At 40.1% G+C, this 20319-nt stretch overlaps 1 protein-coding gene across 4 annotated transcripts in view; it reads left to right on the plus strand.

Moving 5' to 3' along the window:
• The window catches only part of LUZP2 (leucine zipper protein 2), a 287595-nt gene that overhangs the window by 207013 nt on the left and 60263 nt on the right, over positions 1–20319 (plus strand). For 2 of the 4 annotated variants that reach the window (XM_053389373.1, XM_053389399.1), the window contains exons 7-8: positions 3841–3903; positions 19782–19898. The exons of 1 other annotated variant lie outside the window; for it this stretch is intronic. In XM_053389373.1, the coding sequence (XP_053245348.1) occupies positions 3841–3903; positions 19782–19898 (180 nt within the window). The remainder of the gene's footprint in view (positions 1–3840; positions 3904–19781; positions 19899–20319) is intronic. One more of the 4 variants, XM_053389383.1, reaches the window with a different exon arrangement.

Raw genomic sequence — 20319 nt, forward strand, 5'->3', positions numbered from 1 at the left:
TCCCATGAACAGTGAGAAAACTTCATTCATGTTCATAGGTCCTCATTCAAAAGCGGGGGGGGGGGGGAGTTAAATGCAGGGAGGCAATTTCGCAGCCAACAGAAAGGGCTGCTTTTTCAATGCAGGCCTAAATAAAACTATTGTAAATTAGGATATATAGATATGGATATCCTTTTCCAGAGGGTTCACCATGATTCCCTGAATACATCTTTAGCCAATCATTTGAATAATTTTTCAATATACAAAATGTGGCAAGAAGGAATGCTCACCTCCTTGTCATCATATTAATCACCATTTTCTTTTTTAATCTAAATTGTGAATCATTTTAATTGTGTGGATGCAGCCAACATCAGCGGTTTTCTTCTGTAACTCCATAACATTTCATTTGGGAACATCATATTTTGATCTGCACTGTTACTTTACAACTGTTCCTTTTCTGTTTGTTTTGCATGATGTTTATGCACATTTTAATATTTGCTACACAACTGTGAATAATGTAACACGAGAGTTTACATTTAAATGGTAAACAGGGAATATTACTTCCCGGTGCCTCATATTAAATCTGCGCCCCTGAGTATTTTTTGCCCATAGATCTTTGTGAGTTGACAAGCTTCTAGAATTGTTCACTGAGCACCTTTCTAAAAGAAATACATTTTATAAAGGAAGGTTTGTTAATAATAAACCTGCCTTGCTGTGGGTTTACCGAATATAACAGAACCTGTGATGCATTCTTCACTTAAAAACAGCAACCATAGCTCAGTGATAGAAGACATCTTGTGCGTGTAAAAGGCTCAGGGTTAAATCCCAGAGATCTCCAAGTAGGGCTGTGAAAGACCCACTGCCAGTCATTGTAGACAGTTCTAAGATTGATGGACCAAGGAATTGGATTGGTATAAGAAGGCTTTCTATCCCCAAAGCAGGCCATGGGATGGCACAGTGGCACTCATCTTAACCTCCGGAAGCCTATGTCACTGCTGCCTACCAGGATGGGAAAGGGTGAGGTGGCAATGAGGTCCATGCAGGACAGATACACCAGCAAGATTGCCAGGTTAGCTCTGCCAGTGCATTGGCACTGCACTGATCTTGGCACTCTGGCCCATCCCAGGCATGGTATGGCTACTAAGATGCCTGTCTGAAGCCCTGTAGATTTGCTTCTAATCAGTGTAGCGTACTGAGCTAGACAGAGATCTGTGACTTTGCTGAGTGAAAGACAGTTTCCTATGTTCCTATGAGATAACATAAACATATAGAATCTTGGTGATTCCAAAGATAGGTCCCTGATTCGGAGCAGCTTGCGTAACTCTGATGTTGTCACATTAAATACTCAGCATGTTAATTTGCAAAATAGTTTGGAAACAGCCCTGTTTGTAGGCCTGTATCTGATCATGGTTGACAGTATTAGGCAATAGACCCTAAATTCTTTTGGGGAGGGACCATAGCTCTGGGGCAAAGCATAAGCTTTCCATGGTTCATTCCCTAGCTACTCCAATTGAAAGGACCAGGAAGCAGGAAATGAGCAAAACATTTAGACTCTGGAGAACCGCTTGCATTCAGAGCAGATAACACCGATACACAGACTTTCTGACTTGGTATAAGGCAGCTTCCAATGTTTCACTCAGTATTAATGAGCTATCAATATACTGAATATTATTAAACTGAAAAATTAATAGCAACTTGAGTCTGATTATGACAAAGCAGATAATTCAGCATCAGTTTTGCAATTGGAATGAATGATAATACCTTTAAAATTTGTAAGTTAATTATCTAAAATAAATAGCTATGGGGTGGGGTTGCAGGATTTCTGCTCTTGCTTCTGGGGTTTTTTTTAATTATGATTAAAAAAAAGAATAGATCATGTTCAGGCAAGACTGGCCAGTGTGACATTAAAGACAGCAGTGTAGCATGGATGAGATCAAAGTTGCTCTCACGAACCAATGTCGCTCTCAGCTTAATAGGGTTTTTAAGCCAAGTGAAAATGGTCTGTAGCCATGTAGCTGTCAATGAACATTTTCTTTTTGAGGTTGATTTTGCTCCCTCTAGACCATGAAGTCAGTGTTCTAAATATTGTTCCAAAGGCAAAAAAGCAAAAAGCAAAAAAAGCTTTCAGATTTATCTTGTAGTGAAGTGTCTCATACCTGCGATTCCAATCTGCCATTATGCCACTAGGCAGCCTGTGAAATAGAACCGGCTGAATAACATTTCTGCAAGAGACAAAGCGAAGTTCAGCACGTAGGGAGGAAGTTCACTTCATGTTTCTGATCTGCAGAGTTTAATTATGAAAAATGATCCTGTCTCATGAGTGGCTGCAGTTCAGTGTTAGATGAATGCTTTCCATGCATACGATTAAGGTTCAAATTCAAACCCTGGCTTCCCCAGCTTAAAAGATCACATGCAGCAGGGCTAGGAAATACCTCCTTGAGACTTTGCAGTGCAACTTCTAGTTAGATTAGAAACTAAGGGGGCAGATAATCCTGCAGTCTGGTTTAGGATGCCATCCCATACAAATCTACGAGGGTAGAAGTCTCTGCGAACTCCATATGCCTTACACCCAAGTAGATACGCATAGAATTGAGCTACCACTTGGTTACAATGTCCTTGGTTACAAGCTCCCTGGTTACAAGGTCCTTTCTCTAATGCTCCTCTTGACATTAAGTCACTGTGTGTGCAGCTTTATAGCATTTACACTCATCAATGCTTCAAAGCACTCCCCCCCACAGCCTGTTAAAGCACTTTAACAGAATTGGCAAATTCAGGGAAAAACAATTTAAAGAGTATGGGGGGGGGGCGTGGCATGACCAGAACCAGGACCTTTCCACCAGGAACCTTTCAGCAACTTCTCAGGACCTCAGAGTGTCCCTAGTCCAGTGGTGGCCAAACTTGGCTCTCCAGCTGTTTTGGGACTACAATTCCCATCATCCGTGACCATTGGTCCTGTTAGCTAGGGATGATGGGAGTTGTAGTCCAAAAACAGCAGCAGGGCCAAGTTTGGCCACCACTGCCCTAGTCAGAGCAGCTCCAGCTGTTCCCAAAGTGGTTTGCAGACTTATTTTGTGTCTCCATGATGGTGTGGTAAACACAACTAAATCCCCATGGAAGCAAGCTGCTTATGTGGTTGCAAACAAGAATTTCCTGAGTGGTTTATTTGCAGATACAAAGTGATGAAAAACAATTTCTAACAGATACCGGTATTTTCTCACTACAAATTGTGAAAAGTCTGGATAGCTCCAAACCCTAATTGATTATTCCAATTTATAGAGATCATTATAGAGATAGAGATAGAATGGAAATAATCTTAAACAAAGTAGCATGGGGTGGGGTTGTGGGGTGGGGGGAGAGGTGCAGATCCATATTCTGTGAGTTAAACGGAATCATGAAAAGTGGCTCCACTCAATTTTGGGTACTGTGCCCTCCCTTAACATTCTGTTGCACCCTACCTCATGTTGTTCAGAAGGGTTCTCTGATCACCCATTTTTGAGGGCCAAAGAGAGCTTAAGGGTGAAAGAGGGAAAGGCAAAGTCTCCTTGACCTGACTGAGCTTACTTTGCACTCGTGTTCCAGGCCAACATGTGTATTAAGAGCAATCTCATTCTTGACGTGGCAGTTGTTCTTGCCGTGTTCTTTATAAAGTGGTAAATTTGGTCCTTTGTTTTATGTGCATAATGTATGCAAGACCAGCGTAGCTGTAGCAAACACAGCTCGTTTCATCAACAGTTGTAATTTTACCAAACCTCCCCCCACCCCGGATATACTGTCCTATTACCTGAACTTTAATATATTTTCCTCTGCAGGTTTTAAAATATAAATTACTTAAAGGATTAATGTATTATCCTCTGCTTGCAGTCAAAAAAGATTCAAGCCCAACTGAAGGAGCTTCGCTATGGGAAAAAGGATTTGATTTTTAAGGTGAGTTTGTCACTTGAGCTGGCAAAGGTATTTGCTTACAGGCAGTGTAACATTAAGGGAATATGGTCCAATGGTTTTATTATTCTAACCTGTGCTGGGGGGGCAGAAATGACTACCTATCACCATACATATTCAAAGGGATTTGGAAAACTAAAGGGCAAATTTGATTTCTGTGATACATTGTCGAAAATGTCAATGATTTCAGCAGTTTTTCACTATGAAAATGTTCTTAAAGGGTGAAGTCTGTTAATTCTAAATCTTCAAACCATCTAGCACTGTGTACTAACACTTACTTCACTGATATTTATAGTCAGACTTCTTACACAGCTAGCAAAGTTGTGATGTGTTTTCAATTATTCTCATTTATCACTTTCCCACTATTACATATTATATAGCCATGGAAGTGAAGTCACAGTTAAGGTGTTTCCAGTAGTCTAGCCTTTCTAAGCATAGAAGTGATAGTTTGTATATAATCCATACAGCTTCTTCTAACTGACATCAGTTTCATGAGGTTTATAAGTTTTCAAAATATTGGATAAAAAATGACTCTGTTACAGAAGTTCAAAAATTGTGAAATGAAGAGCAAGACTCTTCTGTTTCTGGTCAATCATACTTTAAATCTTTCATTTAAGAGGCTGGATTGCTTTTTATTTCCATTTTATTTTTTGTAAATAAATCATTCCACCAGAGATTTCCTTTCACAGAGATGGTGAAAATCTTCTGTGTACTTATAAAGTTGCAGAATTATTTCCCTTCCATTTTACTTAGTAAATGGGCACAACAGGGCCTGGGAACCTGTTAGCCTCCAGATTATGTTGGACTCCAACTCCCATGAGCCTCAGCTTGCATGGCCAGTGATCAGGAATTATAGGGCTTGTAGCAGTGCCCAGAAAACTGGAGATTGCACCTTCTCCCAATGGTACAAACTGTACAACAGCACGTATTAGTTGTAGCTAGTGAAGCCAGAAAGAAAGTACAATATCAGCCTGGCAAATGATACCCACATGCCTGCCTTATGCATGCAAAAATAGTGATAATGTTTTACTGCCACATTCATCTTCTACCTCATGGATTTTCATTTGGATTTGAGATGCAGAACCTCACATTCCTATCTATAACAGGGTAGAGGTGTTCCAGAATGTCTTTTAAAATATCCTTTCTTAACAACAACTTGCATGTATGTTATTTGATGTAAAGTCTGTGGATTGACTCACCTGTTTGAGTTGCATGCTTTGCATGAATTTTATCTTTGCTTTGTGCTTGTAACCAAGTTGTAATCTGCATTTTGTGTTAAGTTAATCTGTGATAGCTTGATGTCATGTGCAAGTAGTTTTACTTGGAAATGTGCCTTGTAAGCATTTAGGAAACATCTGACGGCAGCCCTGTATAGGGAAGTTTTTTAAGGTTTAATGTTTTATTATGTTTTTATATATGCTGGAAGCCGCCCAGAGTGGTTGGGTCAACCCAGTCAGATGGGCAGGGTATAATTAATCATCATCTTCATCATCATCATCATCAGAACTTCACACTTTAGTTTAGATGTGTGTTCAGGAGTTTGTCTGAACATGGCTTGAAGCAGAAAATTATTCACTAAGATTGCCTGTGTCAATTCATTCGTTTCTGTTTAAGAACTAATTAACTGGTGTTTAAAAAGTCCTTCTTTCCCCCAAGCAAAAACTGATTCTGGGAAGCAGATTAAAGTGCTGTTCTTCTGGCAGAACACACATGGCTATATTTATATATACAAGCGGTATATAAATGTTGGGAAATGAATAAATTGAGTGAAATTTGGGACATTTTACTACCCCAAATTACATTGGAGTTGATCTCTGAGTAGAAAAATATCCTGTCTGATTATCTATGTCTATTTCCTAGTTTTTCTTGAAAGGGGTTAAAAAGGTGAAAGTATTGTTATATGTTTGTGGTGGTTAATATGGATGCTATCCATAGATCCCTTACATATCTGTGATCCTGTGTTTGTGAGGTTTGGAAACTAGTAGAAGAAGAAGCTGAACCAGTCAGTCAAGTTGTAAGATAATGCCCTTAGCTGGCCAGTTAAGTACTGCCATTTACATGGCCAAAGTGGTTGCCCTCTTGCCATAGAGACAAATGGGTGAGCCTTTTCCCACCTCACCAGACTAGATGCTGCATCATCCTGGGATGGAGAACAATAGACCAATGTGGTCTCTGTGTTTTGGCTGATACAGCGGTACCTCAAAGTCAAACGGAATCTGTTCTGGAAGTCCGTTCGACTTTCAAAACGTTCAGAAGCCAAAGTGTGGCTTCTGATTGGCTGCAGGAAGCTCCTGCAGCCAATCGGAAGCTGCAGAAGCCCTGTTGGACGTTTGGGTTCCAAAGAACGTTCACTAACCGGAACACGCACTTCCGGGTTTGCAGCATTCGGGAGCCAAAACATCCAAGTACCAAGGCGTTCGGGATCCAAGGTACGACTGTACTGAAAGCCAGGTTGTCTTTCTATATACTGAATCCAAAGTTATGGCTTTTGGGTCGGGATCTAGGAACCTGATGGGTAGGCACGATCTGTTAGAGTTTAATGCAGCAAACCCTCCCACCATATATCCATATAACCATATGTACATTGATCTTCATTCCAAGGAAACCAACACTGGGTAAGCTCTGGAACCCCTGGAATCAGCGGCATAGCTGGCCGCTCCGGCTCCTGGAGCGGTGAACATGCCGTGCACCCGGGGTCGGGGTGGGCCACCCACAAGGGTGATTGTCACAGTGATCCCTGCCCAGGAGGTGGCACCCGGGGCGGATCGCACCCCCCTCACCCCCCTTCCTACGCCCCTGCCTGGAATCTCTCATTGCTTGGAGGTTGGCGTGCCCACAACAGTATTATAGCAATCCTGGATACTCTTAAGTACAACCCACCATGTTCACTGGAGTTCAGTCCCATTTGGGTTGAGGAGCACGAAGAGATTCTTTTTACTAAAGCTTGATCCTCAACAAGTACTTTTTTGTTTGGCTGTACAATCCAAAGTCAGGACCATTTTTATTTTTATTTTGTGAACCACCCTGAGACCTCTGGATATAGGGCAGTGTGTGTGTATATATATATATATATATATATATACACACACACACTGCCCTATATATATACACACACACTGCCCTATATCCAGAGGTCTCAGGGTGGTTCACACACACACACACACACACACATATATATATATATATATATATATATATATATATATATATATATATATATATCCAATAAATTAAATAAAATAAAAATAAAAATAAAAGAGTCCTGTGATCCTGCAAGTAGGGGCAAGTTTTGCATTTTGCTATTCATACCTCCTCAGAAGGACACTCCACTGAGTTCAATGGGGCAAAAAAGACATTTCCAGTGTTCCAGAGCTGGTGTAATTTGTTCCCTGTTGGAGGGGCATGTCCTTTGTGCCTTACGTAAATGTGCTTGATTGCACCCGTGCCCAATAAGTAGAGCAAATTTTCTATATTCTTTAGTGCTCTATTCAGTACACTGTCAATGAAAAGCACCCTATAAACTATCCTTCTATTACTAATCATTTTTTCTGATGAAGAAAGCTCTCAGAGCTTTTATGTGCCATTAGAACCTATTCTAGACATGTGCTCTATGTTGAAAATTCTAAACTGCTGAACATAAATTCCTTCTATCATCTCATCAGCTTTTTATAACTTGATTTCTTTTCACCTGAAATTATTAAATCACCAAAAAAACAAAAAAACAAAAACAAATGCAAACTGAGAAATCACTGCAGATTTAGTGAAACAAAGGAACCCTCTATTTTTCACCATGTTCATTAGGAATACAGTCTCACTGATTTCAATAGAAATCATTTTAAATAAGTGTGCCAAATTATAGAAGTGTGAGTCATAACAGACAGCAGCAGAATCAGCTTAGTACCGTAGTTCTTAACTTAGAATTAGTCTCACTGAACACCATGGGATTTAATCCTGAGAAGATATGCATGGTATTGGGCTTTAAGAATGCATGATCACAGTCTAGCTCTGGAATCTCAGGCATACTTTGAAGGATAACTCAATTTGAACTTAGTAGGACTTATGTTCGAATAAACATATTTATAATCAGGCAGTGAGTAGCATGGGGGGTGTATATTGCAAATGATCAAGGAAGTGGAAGAACCATGTGCTGCAGTGAGCAGATTGTTGGAGTCCAGGTTTTAACACCACTCAATAAGCATAGAGGATGATCTTTGACCACTTACAATCTCTCATCCTAAGTCGGCTCAAAGCGTAGTTGCGAGGATGAACTAGGATGATCTCACAGCGTTCTGAAACCTTTCTTATAAGGCTTTTTATTACTGATTTTTCTGGGTTTCTTTTAGCAATTGTACTGCTTTGTGTTGTTTCTTAGATTTTGTATTCTCAGGTGTTTTTAATTGTTTGGCTTTGCGTGATTTTGATTGCTGTCCAGTTATTGTTTTGTTGCTTTCTAATGCCCTATACTGTATTTTTAAAGGCAGCAGGGAAATTATTTTAATAAATAAATAAGAAATCATAAGAAATCACTGTAAGTTCATTGGGATATACCTATCTTAAAATTATTGAGAAGGAATGAGCTAAAGAAGTGACAAGAAGCTCTAGGTCCATGTGTGTGTAACTTTCAATGCCTATCCTCATTGAACATGTTTTCTTGGACTCTGCGTTATATTGCATCATTGACAGGTGAGATCTGTATCTTTCACAGCTTAAAGCAGGAGCAAGGGCTCTCCCCACACCACGCCCTCTTCCCAGCCACACCTCATCTCTCCTCATCTCTGAACCAGCCCTGCCTTGCACCTCTCTTTAATGTTTTTGCATGGTTGGAATTGGTCTTTGAACTTTGACATTGCCTCTTGCTGGCCTTGAAAGAATGTTGTTCAGAAGGGAATGCCACCCTTGGCCCAAAAAACTTTGAAACTTTCCCCACCCTCTGGCCTAAAGCAGGAATTGGTCTATAAGATGTTTCACTTCCTCAAGAATAAGCAAGTGGTAGTGGTGAGGAACTCACCTCAACCCTAAACCTTTGCGCTTTTGACTCCCCATCCACTCCATTCCAGCTTTCAGCCCCTACTCTAATTAGCGCAAGGTCTGAAAAGCATGGACTGAAAGCACAGATCACTCACAGTTGAATACCCAGAGCTAAGGTTGAGGGACGTCACCCGCTGAATGTGAGTATTAGAAGAGGCAACTGCTTCATTGAGCATCTCCATTTCTAAAATAAAAAGATCAAGCTTCACCACTGCTGCTAGTGCTGACTCCATATGGTTGACCGCTCTCATGTTTATTCATACAAAACCAAGTGAAATCAATGAAGCAGCACAGTTGCAACTGCAAGCATTATGTCATCAAGTACATTTATTATGGGAAGGCTTCACTGCTTATTTTCCTATTCTTATGCCATTGTTTTATTTTATTGCCCCTCAGGCTCTTGGACTTTTTATTTAGCTTTAAATTCTTAGGCTACTCTTTGGCCACATCAGTATACAAAGCTGTTAGTTTATAAATCACATTTGCTGGGAAGAAGTTAAATTATTTCACCCATTCAATTCAGGATAGTTTCATTGGCCTTTAGAGGGCCAAGAGAAAATAAAGGGCTCAGGAATGCTGACTTTTCCAACTGAGGTGTGTTCAGTACTTTTCTAGAAAAATAGGTGTCGGTAATCACCATGAAGTTGTTACAGTAAACGCCATACTTTTTAACAACAACCCAAAAGAGGTGCCAATACTGCTTACCCTTGAGTACCCCTGGAGAAGAAGAAAGCACTAGGTGTGTTCCTCTTTGAGCAACAGTGATCTGCAGTTGTACCTTGGTTCTTGAACAGCTTCGTTGCAGAACAAATCAGCTCCTGAACGCTGCAAACCCGGAAGTAAGTGTTCCAGTTTGTGAATGTTTTTTGGAAGCCGAATGTCCGACGCAGCTTCTGCTTGGTTTTCCAACGGCTTCGGGAGTCAAACGGACTCCCAGAACGGATTAAGTTTGAGAACCAAGGTACCACTGTATCTTATAGGACTATAGAACCACATGGAAACATATTTTGTTAATTGAGGGATCGGTTGATTGCCTTTTTCTCCAAGGAACTCAAGGTGGCACACATGGCTCACCACTCTTCATTTCATCCCCACAACAACCCTGTGAGGTAGTTTAGATGGAGAGGCAGTGAGTGGCCCAAGCTCACACAGAAAGTCTCATGGCTGAATTGGGATTTGAACCCTAATCTTGAAGGTCCTAGCCCAACAATCTAATATCAATTTATAATCTCTCTCTCTTTCTTTCTTTCTTTCTTTCTTTCTTTCTTTCTTCTAGAGTTGTGCTGAAACCTGCCCTCTGATTTCTTGAAAGTTTTCTTCTCTTGTAAATGAGACTTAATTTTTTCTGTCGCTTTAGAGTAAGCCACTTTAGAGTTTTGGTGGGTACTGGGCTGGACTTATCTAAAAGGTGGGGAACTAGATCTGACCAGTGTGCCAGAGAATTATCCCAGAACAACAGGAACACCAACACAGACCCACAGGCACACACCACTTGCTTGCTGAATGAATGGCCACCTCGAGAGGATATGCAATAGCAAAACCTGCACCCCATCCATGAGAATTTCACATAATTGTGTCCTCTGATCATTTCTGGATGCAATTTCTTTTCCCCCTCACTGATAGAGAATAGGTGGGGCTGTGGTCTGGCAAACACAGAAGATATTTTCAGCACAACATGACTTTCTTCCCTCCTCCTATTTTATTTTACTCTTAGCCACATGATGACCTGCTTTGGGCTTGTCTTGCATCTCATCACAGCTGGGTATTCCCCTTCCCTTTCAAGCTCCATTTGGCCTAGAGCTCAGGACAGTTTAAAAATGCACTACTAACTTTCCGAGATCTTCAGCATCTTAATTATCTCTAGTGCTTCTCCTTAGGGCATCTTCAAAGTCCCAATCAGAGCAAAGGCAAAACCACATAGCCAGCTTGGGCCAGAACCACAACCTTTTTTTTTTGAAGTCAATTACAAAACCAGTCGTTCAGTTTTTCAGTAATAGCAGCACCTGCATAATCAGCTTGAAGGACCCCTCTTGTTTGAAATGGCTGCAGAGCTGCTGCTGCTGCCACTCCAGCTAAATTTATCTGCCTAACCTTGTCACACAAAATAACTTGGGCGACGTATTAAAGGTGCCATTAACTTCAAATGTAAGTCTGGAAACTTAAGGCCACCTCAGGGGCATGCAAAACTTTCCAAATTGGATTTTTTCAGTTCATTAAAGATGTAATAACCTTCTTAATGCACAAGGCCACATTCAAAGCAGCTACAAAACAATAGAAAGACTGTTTCTAACATGTCAGAGATGAAAGGGGCTCTTGTTTCCTTCACAGGTTTATAAAAATAGCAAAGGAATCTTCATGTGAAGATGAGAGAGAGCTTTGATTCATTACAACCTTTGCTTGACCTATTCACTGGTATGGATTAATTATGGTTTTATAGATCATTAACCCAATATCAGTTCATAAATATTACATCATACAAGCAATTATAAATCTATATTAAAACTTGAATATATGTCTCCTACCCTTCTTTTTGTCACTATTTCCCTTCATCTGCATTTTATATTTAGGGGTCTTTTCCAGGATGTAGGCTTCATTCTGTGCCCATTATTTAAAACATCTCTATTTTGCCTGTCATTAAATAATACCAAAGGCAATGTACAATAAAGCAATTCAATACAACACAATTAAAGTTTAAAACAGCAAATCACAATTGTTGCCCACATGCATGTGGCATATTTTCCAGGAGCCAATCCCCCACTTGGGATAGCATGCAGAGTCCAGATGTGGGCTGAAAATAGCCACAACTATATTGGGAACAACAACCCCAATGTTTAGTGTGTTAGATGGCTGCCATCAGGGAGCTGACTGATAATTTGAATCCACCTTTGCATGGGTCATTCCAGTGGTCCTAGTCATCAACTGGAATCTGCACATGAGCTACTGCTGGTGCTATAATGTAGCATCCTGACAAGACCCCTTATGAGGTCCTTCATTTTTGTATCTGTGATCCTGCCCAATGACTACTCACCATCACCATTGTGACAGCAGAAGAATAAGAGTTATAAATGTAATGCGATTAATGCAAGGGCCTTACTCCAGAGAAGGAGAACAGCCCACATCACTAAGACCACTTTCTTAATGTTCTTGTTTCTTCATCGGCTTGTTTTCTGAGAAAATCCTGTGCTTTCTCCACATATTTGCTAGAGAGCACATACGATTAATGGAAAGTTATGGCTGAGGAAATATTCCATCACTGAAATCTGTACAAGACCCATGGCTTCTAGGAGGGAGAGTGGGTCCAGCAGACTCCTCTGCATTTTACTAGGAAACGGATCTGCTCCAGAAAAAGAATGAAACCTCTGGCGCAGGGGAAAAGAAATGTTTTTGCTTTCCCCCATGGAGGCCTTGGGGAATGTTGAGATGAGTAAGGAAATGAATACAGCTAGGTCCCTATTTCATATCTGCATCCTAGAACAAAAGCCCTCTAATCCAGTCTCCACATTCACCCTTATGCATCAAGGAATATACCTTTTTATTACCTTGTTGTTGTTTAGTCGTGTCCAACTCTTCTTGACCCCATTGACCAGAGCACGCCAGGCACTCCTGTATTCCACTGCCTCCCGCAGTTTGGTCAAACTCATGCTGGTAGCTTCGAGAACACAATCCAGCCATCTCGTCCTCTGTCGTCCCCTTCTCCTTGTGCCCTCAATCTTTCCCAGCATAAGGGTCTTTTCCAGGGAGTCTTCTCTTCTCGTGAGGTGGCCAAAGTATTGGAGCCTCAGCTTCACGATCTGTCCTTCCAGTGAGCAGTTTATTACCTTACCATTGCTGAATCAAAGTGAATGAAGAAGCCATTCTCGCCTCCATAATAAACGCTGGGACTTTAATCAAACACACTGAAATCTTAACTACCCACTGAAGTTCCATCCACACCTCTTCTGACCAGCTGTGATATGTTTCAGGGTTACTCCCAGCTGTGCATTGGGTACATCCAGAACTCAAGTAGCGGGGGCGGGGGGGGAATGGAAGCTAGCCTGCCTTTTCTCATCATTTCCCTGAAGACCCCTTCCCCTGGATTAACTTCCATGAAGATCCAGAGACACAGCTTGAAAACACTCCCATGAAGCAATACAAATGTAAAGCCCCATTTTCTTACTTATCCATAAATGTTTCCCTACTGTATTTGTGTCAGGCTGATGAAACATCTTACAGGGTAGTCTGAAAAGAAGTGGGATGTCATCCCACCTTACTTCATCCCATTACATGTACCGCAATACGTAACACATATGCAAAACAAATTTTAGGCTAGAATTATCCATTGGGAAGTTGCATTATTAAAAAAAAATCAAAACAAAGATGTCTGGAAATGATCTGCTGTCTGTGTATGTTTACTTGGAATACATAACAATGTTTAAAAGTAATCTGGAAATAAATACAACTTGTTGTGCCATTTTTAAGGGCACTCAGGGTCCATATGCTAGTTCTTTTCAGATCCAATTATAAATGAAAGGCATCTGGGCTTATAGTTTTTTGTCTAGAAGTGTTTCAAATGCTTAAACATGTTTTCTGCTTTGATTTGTTTCTGTTGTCTGAGTGGGGGGGCAATAGAAAAATGATATATTACTTTGTATGTATTTTAGAGGATTCCCAGTAGCAGTGGGATGAAATGAGAGGGGCAGCTTTTATAGAGAAATACTAAGACTCAAGTTTATGCAATGAAGCTATGGGTCATGACTTGTATGTATGTAATTATGGTAAAACCAAGATTCCTGACAAATATTGCCATGACACCCTGCTGACTTCCCTCTCTGCTCTCTCTTCTGTCTTATCATGGTCCTCCTTTTACAAACCAGAACAATAAAGGAGAGAATGATTGGCAAATGAATCAAGAAGCCTCACTGAATAAAAGAGTGAGACAGACACACACAAAATGGAACCTGTTCTTCACAGTGAAGACTATAGTTGAGATAGTGGCTTGATCACATCATCAAGTAAAATATCAATGATTTATTCTCATGAGTGTTAGTAAGAAAGACGTGATGTGCAATGGGGGGGAAATGATCTATTTTTTCCCCTGCTGAAAATAATTGGAACTAAGTAAATATACAATTACTCAAATTCTCATAGCAAATATTGCCTTTGGAAAGAAGCTCAGGATTTCATTTAAAATACATACCATGCAAGCAGAATCTAAATGTGGGCAGAGTTGGAAGTAAAATGAAGTCCTAAAGTCAATGAGTTGAACCCAAAAATGACCTTCCTGGGCATGTTCTGCTCATATAAGGGCTAATTTTCAGTTCACATCAGAACATTGATTCACAGGCATAGTTAATGGAGGTTTGTTTGTTTTTGTGAATGCAAAATGGGATAGTTTGAGGGATTTACCAGAAGTTGTCCACTGGCTACCATCTTCCCCACCCCTTCCTATATGTCTCTGTGATGACCCAGAGTTGTTCCCAGGGGCATTCTGGGGGTAGAAATTGCTACCACCATCTAGTGCCATTGGGAAGACTGCCACTGCCACAAAGTGGTAGCAAAAGTAGAAGCAGGGGAAGTGGTAAGCCACTTTCATATCACAATTGCCCATCAACATTCCCCAAATTTGAGCTGCCAAATTTTTCCATGGGCAACTTTTGATTTATTCGTATCAGCTCCCAGAATAAGAAATCAGCCAGTGAAGCTCCAGAAACTACATGCATGTGAACGGAAACATTTATATGTAAATCAAAAGCTCTGTGAAGCTCCTAGCAGACATTCCTAGTCCAGGACAGCTTATAATTTATAATGAAACCATTATTGGCAATTTAGACACACAGATAGAACTGAAGTACGGTAATTTGTACAACACCCATGAACCTGAATAATGCTCAATTGTCATCTCCTTAACTTTAGCATACACACAAATCTGAAAGGATGCAATGAATTGATGCTGGCACCTATTTGCCACATACTTTTGTGAAGCTAATGATCAAGTGCTCAAATCTACTAAACTAGAACAAAGATTAAAAATTTGCACACAGACTCACTATTAATGAAAGACAGGACAGATTAGGAAGGAGGATGAAAGGGAAAAAACTATTTGTTTTGAGGACATGTGTGCCATGAACCAGTTTTTAATCATACTTTAAGAAGTTGTTTACGCATGAGAAGGTGCATCAGAATGTGGATGTGCATGAAAATGGGCACCCAACTAAATGTAATGCAGTGCAGATAGATGGTCACAAACAGGTAAGCATTCCAATGTGCATTTTTGTGCATATCTTATTTATGTTTGCAGCTCTTGATCCGACTGGTGAAATGCTTCAAAGCTTGCTTTGACATATGACTCTCCTTAGGCAAAGCTGGATTAGGAACACAGCATACATGCAACTATTCACAAAGCTATGTCAAAGGACGAAATTTGTATTTTTCATTTTCACTGGAGAATTTGGAACTAATGAAGCTAGCTGGATATAATGAACACACAGAGAAATCTCATGAGGAAAGAATCCCCAGAAGTATTTGCAACTATTGTTCACCCTCGGGCTACAGTAGTATCAAAACAGACCTTACTGCAGCCCATTAAGCATGCAGCAGTGCTTCTGGAGTCATTAATGTGCTCATCAAGACGGCATCTAAAACAATAGTCTTTTTAAAAGTCTAACTCACAGCTGGTAAATGTATTGTTCACATCTGTTTGATGTGCTAAAAGGTTAGTAGCTGACTCCCAATCTTTGATTTAGTGAGCAAGCCAGGTCTGTAGATTGAAAGTCAGCTATCCTATCTCTGATAAAGCATCGAATACAACTTTAAAGCCTGCATACTGTTTGACTGTGAAGATAGTCTCATGAAAGGCATTGTCTCCTTAAGTTATGGTTTAATCTCTCATCTCTCAGTTCTAATATTTGCTATTTTAGCCCGTCTCTCTGCTCTGTACCTTTAAAGCACATTTGAAGCACATTCTTTCCCTCAAAGAATTCTGGGAACAGAATAATAGAACTGTAAAGTTGGAAGGGGCCTTGAGGATTATATTGTTCAACCCCCTGCAATGCGGCAATATCCATACGGGGATCAAACCTGCAACTTTGGCATTATCAACACCACACTCTTTGTTAAGGGCTGCTGGGAATTGTAACTCTGTGAGGGGTAAACTACAGCAATTTATTTGAGGGAAGGGGTGTGCTTAAAATGTGTTTCAGACACACAGAGACATATACTCATTTCTGTTTCCTTAGACTTGTGTGTGTGTGTACACAGTATTATAGAGAAATCAATACAAAAACCAACACATTCATATTTCTCAATAAGCATCAAGTGGTTAGCCCAGCACAGCTGCAACTCCTTGTGGCATTTCTGCTACCACTGCTGTGGGCTTGTATTCCTGACTTCACCATTAAGACCAAGGAATTACGACACAAGTCAATGTCTCTAGCATGGTGGGTTGAGTAGCAGAAGAGCTGTCCAACCACAGAGTCACGATACAACAGGAACGGACCAGAATGTGATGCTGTGCCAGAAACAGTTTCTTACAAACCCAAACAGTTTTACACCTGCTCCCAACCCTTCCTAGAACATTAGCAGGGCCCTGATCCAGGTGATGCATAGAGACTTTCCTCCCTCTAGAATGAGGCTCATTCTGGGTTCTTACTACCAGGTACGCACTGCACCTCTTGGCCTGGCCACCTGCTTAGAGTTGCCACCACATTTGCCATTTGCTCCTGGGGTTTTGTCAATGAGTGTAGAGGGGATAGGCTGTGTGATGAGCCAGGGCACACTGAATCCTTCAGATCAGTAGGTTCCTGGAGTGGGACATCATTTAGGGAGGTGGTGTCAGAATATTTATCAAGATCTGCCAACCAACAGCCATGCTGGGACTGGCAGTGGGATCATTCTCCAAGCAGAAAGTCACATACACTTCTGGCTCCAGTCTGTTCCTGACACAAAGGTGGTGGGGCATGAGACACATCTCACTGCATCTTCAAAACTGCCATTTATTGAAATGCACAGCAGCAGTGAATTGCCTGTCATATTGAGTCAGATTTCAGGTATGCTGCAGCGCTCATAAGAGATTGGATAGGCAAATGGGGGCAACCGAAGTTCTGTGTTGTCTCCTGAAGCAGTGATGAATTGGAAGGTATTCTCCAGGTTGCAGTAGAGCAACTTACCTTGTGGCCCATATATCAGGCCTCCCCAGAATGTCCTTCAAGCTTCTTTTCTTTTCCTACTCCCAAATCTTCTCTTGTCGTTGCCCCAGTAGTCTTCTTGGCATCTTGCTGTGCTTGCAATTGTCTCAGACCCAACCACAATATTTGCAGATGATATTTCCTTATGTGCATCATTAGAGAAACCTAATGCAATGGGAAACTGCCCTTTTAAACATCATAAATTTCACTTACCTGGTCATATGTGGCTGGCCAAAGCCTCACCTTCTGAGGTTGGTTTTCCTATTTTATGGTAAAATAGCTCTACCTTCCTTTGCATAAGTTCACCGTAATATATATACAAAGTAACACACCTGGGTTTGAGCTATTAGTAGACACTGAGAACTGCTATTTCATGAAACCCCTAACAGCAGTAGGTAAGGAGACACCCTTATTTTACTGAAGAGGTGATATATATGAATGAAGACATAAAATGTAATTGACTTTGGTGCTTAGAAGTTACATTAAAAGCCCAGTGTACATTAGCATGTTTTATCTTGAGTTTCAAGTATCACTCTTACATTCTTTTCCGTTTTTGAAGAAATGAACATTTCAATACAACCTTGGGGGAAATGAAAAAAAAATCCAGTTTTTCTTGACTGATTGTTAATTTCAGCTTATGAAATTCTAAGGCAATAGATTCTTTTCTCCTAGACAAAACATTCTTGATGAAGAGAATGGTTTGGTAAAGAGTCTTGCTGATAAGGGTAGGGCTGTTGGAGTGGGGTATTTTTTGCAAAAAAAAAAAAAAAAAAAGCAAGCCACTGCCAGTTCTGGAATCCTTAGTGTGCCCATCCAGAATAAAATAGGTTTCAGTACTTTTTCTTGCAAACAATATGCTAACAGCAGTTCAGTAATAAAAATATAATATCTTTCAGATTCTTGTCTCCAGGCTTACGTCTCTTGTTATTAAGATAACATATTGAATTTAGTTGGGAGTTTCTATATCTATTTCTCATCTTTAACAAAGTCACCACTGTGAAATTTCTTTCATAAGGGGAAAATATCTACTTCTTCATATCCAAAAGCTGCTATAAATTCTTTAAGTAATGTTAGTGTAGTGAACTGACATAACAACCCCATTTCTTTTGCTATGTCTTGTTCACAAATATATCTAGTTTTTTCTTATGTATGTATGTATTTATGTATGTATGCACATGCAGTGAGTGAAATTATTATGTTTTATGTCTTTTAAACTTTGTAACTAACCTTTCTTCTTAGACAAGATCTCACGTAGTTATATCATACATACTCTTCCTGAACTACAGTCAATAACCTTTTGCACTAAGGATGTCATATTTAGAATGTATTTCTATTGTTTTTCATTTACACAGCACCATTAATATACATGACAGCTTAAATATACATATCAGTTAAAGAATAAATCTGTGTCCTGCAGAGCTTACAATTTAAATGTTAATAATTGGGCAGACAGCAGAAGGAGATGGGAGAAGCAAACAATAATTTTAATTTATTTCTGATATTACTCTAGGAGCCCCTGCAAGAGCCACAAATGCTCTCCTCTATTTTATCTTAGTTTTGCGCTTTGAAGAGCGCTCCTAGCAAGTTCAGATAAGATGAGCAAAAGTTTGGGGAACAATCTTGGGATTGGTTGTTTCAGACAGGCACTGAAAGTGGGGGGGGGGGGACACACACACAATGAAAACAAAATTGAATGGCTACTTTCGATTAAGCCTAGTAGCAAGGGGAATTATGAGCATCTTTAGCCTCACCAGCAATGAAGGATGGTGTCACACAAAGTTTGGGAACCTGGTTTCCATGGACCAGAGTCCATAGAGGTAAAACCATTATGGAACCCATAATGGCATCACTTTGTAGTCCTTCTGATAATATACCTATCTACTGTGTCACCAGCCAGTCTCTAAGTTGTCTTGGTGAGGTGGGGAGGACAGATTTTTTAAATTATTATTTAAAGCACTTTTACTTCACTCTTCAGTCAAGAAGCCCTTGTGAGGCTGCAATACCTGGCTGCATTCAGCTCAGGGGAGATCACAAGGTGTATGAAACTGGGCTAACTAGCACTGACATATTGAAAGGAGTCTGACATTTGCAACGTTTGAGAGTATTTCAGGCCCCAAGCATAGGAGAAACTGAAGTCATCATGGCATTTGTGTCTTGCCACGAGTGTTGTTGATTAAACCGAAGTTTACTTACACAGAGCAAGCTGTTGACAGATTGATGGCACTATAAAAATGCATTTTATAGGGATTTCAATTTGAGGAGATAACAGTACTTTACATTTTAATAGTGAAGGAATCTTTTTGTTGCTGAAATGTGTTTATAGCTTCTATTCTCCCTGGAATATCAGTTTTGCTAGGATATGCTAGGATATGTAATTAGCTACTTTTAATACGGAGAGAACAAGTTAACAGTGCACACTGTTGATTCATTTTTTAATTTGGGAAAAGATAGAATGTACAGCTGCAGTACAAAGACAATTATGCTTAAAGAGAGATATAGATATATAATCAGTAACAGAAATAAAGTCACTTACAGTGCAATCATATGCATGTCTATGCAGGAATAAGCAATGTTTAAATTACATTGCTTATCCGTGTTTTGACTATTTAACTCTGAAAGCTAAAATTGAAAATTGAAAAATAACATAACATCATATTTATTACTGTCTTGCAGATCTCTGGTCCAGATCCCTACACTCTAGGGCATGTAGAGAAACACTTTTATTTTCAGTCTGAAATGAGTGTATGCTCAAAGAAAATTGGTTGGGAAGTGGTTTGTCAAAAACACAGAGTGAGTTCTGAAGGTGATTTAAAAAAATTCCACCAGTGTTCTGATAAATTATTGTTTCCCATTCCAGAAACACCTGTTTGGATTCTGAAAACTCTAATTCTAAAGATAGTTATGCAAGTTTTTCTGCTCCAGAGGTGTCTGGGATGAGTAGAGTAGTTACAATTCTATGGTGAACTGTTGTGTACATGAGATGCGCATGGGTGTGTAGAGAGAGCATACAAGGCAGGCAACATATGCAGGGCTGCATATCTGTAAGAATTTGTGCCCAAATTAGAATTACATCCATATTTTGTGTGTGGGCGGTGTTAGGATCTGCAAGCATTCCAGTGGCACATAGCTACTTAGGACCTTTTTATTATTCTTAAATTTATATACTGTCCTTCATCTGAAGATCACAGGACAGTTTACAGGATAAATTTAC

This window comes from Podarcis raffonei, chromosome 1, assembly GCF_027172205.1.
Source record: "Podarcis raffonei isolate rPodRaf1 chromosome 1, rPodRaf1.pri, whole genome shotgun sequence".
NCBI classification, from domain to species: Eukaryota; Metazoa; Chordata; class Lepidosauria; order Squamata; family Lacertidae; genus Podarcis; species Podarcis raffonei.